Source organism: Acomys russatus, chromosome 9 (assembly GCF_903995435.1).
Source record: "Acomys russatus chromosome 9, mAcoRus1.1, whole genome shotgun sequence".
In the NCBI taxonomy this organism is placed as follows: Eukaryota; Metazoa; Chordata; class Mammalia; order Rodentia; family Muridae; genus Acomys; species Acomys russatus.
The window spans coordinates 36929637-36938207 of NC_067145.1; the positions used below are offsets into that span (position 1 = coordinate 36929637).

The following is an 8571-nucleotide window of genomic DNA, read 5'->3' on the forward strand; positions in this document are numbered from 1 at the left end:
GTCTGTACAGCACGTCAAATCTCCCAAAGTAACGAATGGCCATTCTATTATGAGTGACAAAAAGAATCATGTATTGTCTCTTAAGACACACCTAGAGTGATTATAAAGTTACTCAGCGACAGTGTCATTTCCGTTTCCAAAATGGCACGTACATGTGAAGTGAGCACCAGATCTGAAGCTGTGTATGTGCCACCTAGAAACTGGCACCTTCTTCACCTGAGAGCCCTTCCTCACAGAGGGCTCTCTTAGAGGTGGAAAAAATAGAGGGCAGGTAGAGTTTGTGAATATGGAAGAATTAAAAAAAAAATAAGCAAGCCTTTTATATTGGTCAGCTTCCTGTTACAGTAACATGCAGGTGAGATCCACCAATTTACAAAAGAGGAAATATTTATTTGACTCAAGAGTCAGAGAGTCTAGTCCATAACTTGCTGATCCTGAGGTTGGGGCTATAAATCAAGGTGGCACAGAACAGCGTGGATACAATATGTGCTGGAAGCGAGTCCCTCGCTGTGACACCGAAGAACAGAACAGGGAGGAAGAAGGCACCGGGGTCTCAATGCCCTCTTCAAGACCATGCCCCCCAAAACCTAACTTCCTTCTACCAGGCCCTCTGCCTACCAATAAAGTTATGACAGTGTCTTTAATGTATGGATGTTGGGTCACACTTAGGACCAAACAACAGCATTCCTGTTAATTTAGATTGAAGTAAGACCAGTTTAATCCCAATTTTTCTTTTATTTATAGAGGACTTAAGACAATGTCCTTGGAAAGACATAATTTAAACATGCCAATATACCTCACTATTTATATTCTCTCATATATAATACTTGATCACTTTTCTGAAGTTTATAAAAGAAACAATTGGTATTAATATAACCTGAGAAATTTCATTAGTTATAAAATAGTACACCATATACTTGTTGGAACATATCATTTTATTGGTATATTTTAGACCCTCTCTTATGTCAAGATTTGCTTGTGTGTTGCTTCACTTTTAGGACAGGGACTTGTGTGACCAAGCCTGGCCTCCAACTTGTTATGTAGGCAAGAGTGATCTTGAATTTCTGACCCCCTTACTGGGGATTGAGTCCAGCATGCTGAGGATGCTAGGCAGGTGCTCCACCAGGGAGTAGTAGCCTTGCATCATTTTCCCAGAAATGCTTAGATATCACTAAGTCACTCTTGGGAATCTCAAGGATATTCCATATTTTCCAAGCCTTTCTTCTCCAGCTATAAATGTGTGCCTTTTAGTTTCATTATTATTGGACTATAGAATGTGCCACAAACAGACATACTTGGAAGTTTTCAGGTCAATGGGAACATTTGGTTAAAGAGGATTATGGGCTCCTTCTTGTCTGTCCTTTTTATTCTAGCTATGAGATAGGTTCTGCCACATATTCTCTGCAGTTTTTGTTTGTTTGGTTGGTTTGGTTTGGTTTGGTTTGGTTTTTTTGTTTTGTTTTGGTTTTTGGTTTTTCGAGACAGGGTTTCTCTGTGTAGCCTTGGCCATCCTGGACTCACTTTGTAGACCAGGCTGGCCTTGAACTCACAGCGATCCACCTACCTCTGGCTCCCCAGTGCTGGGATTAAAGGCGTGCGCCACCACGCCTGGCTTCTCTACAGTTTTATGTGCACTCACCACAAGATTATTGGGGCCAGTCATAGACAGAAATCTATAAAGCTATGGACAAGAGAACTTTTTTCTCTATAAATGGGCTGTTTCCTGTCTCCAGGATATATTAGATGGAAGCTTTTTTTTTTTTTTTTTTTTTTTTGCTTTGTTTTGAAGTGCTGGAAATTGATTCCTGAATTGTTGGAATCTGTCTCCAAACTACAACCACAGCAATAGTGATGCATTTAATAGTGATGCACCAAATGCATTCGGTACCGCGCTGGAGGACAAGTAACTTTAACTTTCTATTATCACTCGTAAAACTATTTCCTACTTCTAAAATATAGATATTTTACTTTTAAAAATCATTTTTTTTTTCTTACACATATGTGTGCAAGGATTTTGGTTTCTTTTACAGCCACTGCCATTTTCCTGGCTTCTGACACCACTCTAACTCTGATACTAAGTAGCTTTTTTTTTTTTTAATAGTAGCATTAAAAGCTATTGTGAGCTATAGTGTATGCTATAGTGAGAAAATCTATTGTCTCAATTAAAAGTAAATCTTTGTTAAATTTTACATGTGGCTTGATGTCTCAAATCAGTCATCACCAAATATCCCACAGTTTTTGGAAAGTCCGAACTTCTGTCTGCTTGTTATTTCATGTGAATTTAATCTTACCCAAACTTTCCACATTCCACACCCTCAAGCTTCGTTTTGTCTCTTAAAAAAAAAATTTAATGTTAATTAAAGCCAAAATAAACTATTTTCAGCCTCAGTTTTCAAATGTCAGTTTGTTTTACCTAACTATTCAATTTATATACTGTAATTCTAAACTTCAGTATTTGGCATTTTTCTACTGAAGAAAGTAGGTTTTTTTTTTTTTTAATCTTTGCCATCTGTGTAGCTTTTGACGCGTTGGCTCCTCCCACCTGCAGTCTTGAGGGACGTGGGAGGGCTCGCCTGAGCAGGCCTCTAAGAGGAGCTACCTCCCTTGACCGCCTGGGCCCGAGTAGATCAACTTAGTGACTGTGCCTGGGGCCCAGTACTGTGGGGGAGAGGCCTATGGGTGCCAGGGCAATGCAGAGATAAGTGACTTTCCACATTTGAACTCATACACTGGAACTCGGATGGAGGGTAGAGTCAACTGAAAAGTAAACAGCAGAGTAAAGGTCAACTTCGCTTATTCTCCCGGGCCCCGTTTTCTCCTGAATCAGCTAAAGTTGAGGATTCTAGAGACTTTTAGTTCTTGTTCCAAGAGTAGGAAGTGTTACTTTCACTATGAGAGGATGCTACAAGTTGAAATATGTTTCAACTTAAACGTGATAAATAAATAAAAGTATGGTAGGGTGTACATACTAACCCGGCAGTCTTGCGTGGGACCGCAAAAGTCTGAAGGAAACTGAAGGGGCGGTGTTCCTGCGGGTCTACAGAAGGTGCTATTCCCTAGAGGTTGCTGCGCTGAGCCGCGGAGCGCAGCGGGAGGAAGACACAGAGTACTATACTCACTATACACCAAGGGTGCTAATTTTGTTTTTGCCACAAGGTTGTATTTACACAGATAAAACTATCTTCCCTTACTGCCACCAACGCTCCACCACCAAAGAACCTGCATGGCCTGGCATGGGCCTGCGGTCCACCTTTGTCTCTAGTCTATGCACAACTTTTGTTCTCCAGTTCCACTTGTTCCTGGTATGAAATCTGACAAAGAGCAAAAATCCTGAAACAAAAAGAAAGGGAGGAAAGGAGGGAGGGGTGGAGGAGGAGAGGGAGGAGGAAAAGAAGGGGGAGAAGATGGGGGTGGTGGAGTGGGGGTGAGGTAGAGGCGGAGGTGGTGGGAGAGAGAGAGAGAGGAGAGAAAGAGAGGAGAAGGAGAGGGAGGGAGGAAGGAAGAGAGAGAGAGAGAGAGAGAGAGAGAGAGAGAGAGAGTAGGATTTGGTAGAGCGCCTGCCACCCTCTTGGCTATCTGAAATGCTTATTCCCGAGATTACAGTAATTACAGCCGCAGCATGAGTTCCATACAAGCGCTAAATGAAACAGCACATCAATTAAAAAATAAACACTCCATTCTAGGAGAAAGACAACCCCCTGGGACTTCCTAACAAGCGTAAATGAACCTGCCAAGCCCTGGCCCCTCACACCCTCCTCCCTTCTTAAGGTGGACGCTGAAGGCGCTGGCGGCTGCTAATTCGGTTCAGGGTGCTGAACACAGCACACAGCCCTGGGTCGCTGCTAGGGCGCAGCCCCGCCTTTCACAGCAGAAAAGGAGGCGCTGGCAAGCACATGTTAAGTTTTTAGGCAAATGAGTGTATGTCTTAAAAGTAACATAAGGATAGGGAATAAAGTGGTAGTTGTCAGTGTGTCTTATTGGTAAGCTTGTATTTGTGTTTGAAAGGAAAAACTGGGTACACGTGCTTCATATATTTATATATTTTATCTCATGCAAAAATCAACCAATGACATCGTTTTGATCATATCCGCTTTCTAGGTAAGGAATTGAGATGCCCCAGATCACACAATAATGGACTTCCTCACCTCTTACACGCAGACAGGACTTCCAAGCCAAATATGATCATCTACCCCGCAATAGAAGTAGCACTGTTATTCCCAAATTTCCAAGTCTGAAAAGTCCTCGATATGAGACTCCCAAGAGGAAATACCTCCCTCAGTGCCCCAGTTCTGGGTCTGGACCAGCCTTGGGAGCCCTGCATGAGCTTCCAAGCCCTCAAGAGCCAGCAGGTATTGTCTGTGGAGAGAGCGAGACGAGACTAGCAGGATCTTGAATGGGAGGTGCACTCACTACAAAAACACTGTCCCAGTTCCCAGATGCAGACTCAGAGAAAAGCCCTGAGCTCTGTGAGGGACACTCGGGATAAGTGCTCACTCAATCCTTATGGCCAATCCCAAGGTTACCAAACTCGCCAGGCGCCCAAAGCTTGCAAAACAGTCCCAAAACTGCGGACTTCCTTAAGGAAGGCTGGGCCTTGAGAAAGCATCTACTCCGCCCCGTTGCTCAGTGATTGGTGATTCCAGAAGGGGGAGGAGACCAAGTGCAGGCTGTATAAATATTCATGAGCCGGCCTGGAGACGCTTGCGGGCTGGAGCTGGGAAGTTAGGCGAAGGGCGCAGCTCCTGCGGAGGAGGAGGAGGAGGTGGAGGAGGAGGCTGCTGCTGGAGCCCACTAAGGCTCTCAGGTGTCTCTTCCGCCTTTTGCTCTGGATGTTTGTCGGTCTAGCAAGAAGGCACGGCCTGTTCGACTGTGGCCAAAACGCGGCGCGGACTTTTGGCGGCGGCAGAAGCAGGAGTACCGGCTGGGACTGACGAGAGTGTGAGAAGGTGGCGGCCTGACCAGCGGAGCGCCCGGAACACTGGAAGTGGCGGCGGGGCCTGGGACCCACATGAACCCTCCAGGCCCGAAGAGGGGCTGCTAGGTCTGACCCGAGAATCGAGAGGTCAGACACAGCCATCTTGAGTAAGGTTGGAAAGGAAACTTGCTGCGCGCCGCCCTCTGAGCTTTCACTGCTGGGCGCCACGCGACGTGGCTGGGCGTGCAAGAGGACCTATCCGACCTCAGGACGATGCACCCAGGGGCCACCACTCTGCTCCGGAAGGGCTGAGTACGGCCCAGAGGACGCAGGGCAAACCCCTTGCAACAGGGGTGCGCCTGCGGTCACCCCAAGCGAGGCGTGGGGAAGGGCCAGACGACTCCTGCCTAGGCTTCAGGCGCCTGAGAAAGGGCTAGTTGTTAACAGAGTCTCCGCTCCGTAGAGAGAAGCAGGATAAGACCCGCTGGTCGCCTGCTCTCCCTTTCCAAAGGTTCCGCACTGGTCCCCAGTGAACCTAGAAAAGGAGGACGTGGAGCCGCGGCGCGGCAGCATGGAGTGGGGTTACCTGTTGGAAGTGACCTTTCTGCTAGCCGCCTTGGCGCTGCTGCAGCGCTCGAGTGGTGCGGCCGCTGCTTCTGCCAAGGAGCTGGCATGCCAAGAGATCACGGTGCCGCTGTGCAAGGGCATCGGCTATAACTACACCTACATGCCCAACCAGTTCAACCATGACACGCAAGACGAGGCGGGCTTGGAGGTGCATCAGTTCTGGCCGCTGGTAGAGATCCAGTGCTCCCCGGACCTCAAGTTCTTTCTATGCAGCATGTACACGCCCATCTGCCTGGAGGACTACAAGAAGCCCCTGCCTCCTTGTCGCTCCGTGTGCGAACGCGCCAAGGCCGGCTGCGCGCCGCTCATGCGCCAGTACGGCTTTGCCTGGCCTGACCGCATGCGCTGCGATCGGCTGCCGGAGCAGGGCAACCCCGACACTCTGTGCATGGACTACAACCGTACGGACCTCACCACGGCCGCACCTAGCCCTCCCCGCCGCCTCCCGCCGCCGCCGCCCGGCGAGCAGCCGCCCCTCTGGCAGCGGCCACGGCCGCCCGCCAGGGGCCAGGCCCCCACACCGTGCGGGCACTAGTAGGGGCGGCGGTGACACAGTGCCTGCGCCCCCCTCGCGCGGCGGGAAGGCGAGGCCCCCTGGTGGCGGCGCGGCTCCCTGCGAGCCGGGGTGCCAGTGCCGCGCGCCCATGGTGAGCGTGTCTAGCGAACGCCATCCGCTGTACAATCGCGTCAAGACCGGCCAGATCGCCAACTGCGCGCTGCCTTGCCACAACCCCTTCTTCAGCCAGGATGAGCGCGCCTTCACTGTCTTCTGGATCGGCTTGTGGTCAGTGCTCTGCTTCGTCTCCACCTTTGCCACCGTCTCCACCTTCCTCATCGACATGGAGCGCTTCAAGTACCCAGAACGGCCCATCATCTTCCTCTCCGCGTGCTACCTCTTCGTGTCGGTCGGGTACCTGGTGCGCCTGGTGGCAGGGCACGAGAAAGTGGCCTGCAGCGGCGGCGCGCCGGGTGCAGGTGGAGCTGGGGGTGCGGGTAGCGCGGCGGCGGCTGGCGCGGGGGCGGCGGGAGCGGGGGCGAGCGGCCCGGGCGCGCGCGGCGAGTACGAAGAGCTGGGCGCAGTGGAGCAGCACGTGCGCTATGAGACCACTGGTCCCGCGCTGTGCACGGTGGTCTTCCTTCTTGTCTACTTCTTTGGCATGGCCAGCTCCATCTGGTGGGTAATCCTGTCGCTCACGTGGTTTTTGGCGGCTGGCATGAAGTGGGGGAACGAGGCCATAGCTGGCTATTCACAGTACTTCCACCTGGCCGCATGGCTCGTGCCCAGCGTCAAGTCCATCGCGGTGCTGGCGCTCAGCTCAGTGGACGGCGACCCGGTGGCAGGCATCTGCTATGTGGGCAATCAGAGCCTCGACAACCTGCGCGGTTTCGTGCTGGCACCACTGGTCATCTACCTCTTTATTGGCACCATGTTTCTGTTGGCCGGCTTCGTGTCCTTGTTCCGAATCCGCTCGGTCATCAAGCAGCAAGGAGGCCCAACCAAGACGCACAAGCTAGAGAAGCTCATGATCCGCCTGGGCCTCTTCACCGTGCTCTACACGGTGCCCGCCGCCGTCGTTGTCGCCTGTCTTTTCTATGAGCAGCACAACCGTCCTCGCTGGGAGGCCACGCACAACTGCCCATGCCTTCGGGACCTGCAGCCGGATCAGGCGCGCAGGCCCGATTATGCAGTCTTCATGCTCAAATACTTCATGTGCTTGGTGGTGGGCATCACGTCGGGCGTGTGGGTCTGGTCAGGCAAGACTCTAGAGTCCTGGCGCGCGCTGTGCACTCGCTGCTGCTGGGCCAGCAAGGGCGCAGCAGTAGGCGCGGGGGCAGGGGGCGGCGCCCCAGGGGGCGGTGGCCCTGGGCCTGGAGGGGGTGGGGGACCTGGCGGAGGTGGGGGATCCCTCTACAGCGACGTCAGCACTGGCCTGACCTGGAGGTCTGGAACGGCTAGCTCCGTATCTTACCCTAAGCAGATGCCATTGTCCCAGGTCTGAACTCGGAGGGGACTTCCAAACGGGGCGTAGAGGAGTGGGGGATGGGGAACTGGAGGGTGCTGAAGGGATCCCAGACGGGTCGAGGTTCCCACCCCTTCACGGTGTTGATTGCTATTAGCATGATAATGAACTCTTAATGGTATCCATTAGCCGCTGGGACTTAAATGACTCCCCTAGAACAAAAGTACCTGGCATTGAAGCCTCCCAGAACCTCCCCTCCAATGCTCCAGAGCGCCTCCCCCAGGCAATGGTTTCAGTTGGCTAGGAGAGTTGGATCCCTCCTGAGTACCCAGGCTGAGCCTTGGGGTCAAGCTACAAACTTCACGGAGGGACCGCTTCACCCTCCACCCCACCTGCATAAACTCACTCCTTACACATCCTAGATGAGGGACAACTGCTACTTTGTGGGATTGCACGGTTTGGGTATTCTTAATGACCAGGCAGATGCCTTAAATAAACAAGAAATGTCTTAATTATACACCCCAAGTAAATACGGGTTTCTTACCTTAGAGGATGTATTTATATAATTATTTCTTAAATTGTAAAAAAAATGTAAAATATGTATATATCCAAAGATATACAATGTGTACATTATTTGTAAAAAGTTTAGAGGCTACCCCTGTAAGAACAAATATAAGTATTCTATTTTGTCAATAAAATGACTTTTGATAAATGACTTAAAGACCACCCTGCCCCCCCCCTTCCGAACTGTTCCCCTTTTGCTTGCTGAGGACAGCAAATGTGGGGAAATGGACATTTTCTGGCTTGCCTTTCTGTACTGACTTTAGGCATGGAGACAATTAATTACCTGTTAACCTCTAGTTCTTAAACTATTAGCAAAGTAAATGTCATTGTTGAATTGAAATTGCACTTTCCCCAAAGATGGTGTTTTTCATGGTCTCTCCTTGCTCCCCTGTGGGTGACAGCTCTTCTTGTGTGTGGCATGTGTGAACAGACAGCTTGCAAAGGCAGTCATCCCACTCAGCCGGTTTATTTGGCTGGTATACTGGCACTTAAATTGAAACAGCA

General features: G+C 50.5%; 1 protein-coding gene across 1 annotated transcript; it reads left to right on the forward strand.

Annotated features, from left to right (window-relative positions):
• The first annotated feature begins 5486 nt into the window (after positions 1-5486).
• Fzd8 (frizzled class receptor 8) lies at positions 5487-8217 on the forward strand. The gene is given in 2 exon segments (XM_051151147.1): positions 5487-6014; positions 6016-8217. Coding segments are annotated over 2 exon segments (2055 nt in total). The 3' UTR covers positions 7543-8217.
• Positions 8218-8571: the final 354 nt, after the last annotated feature.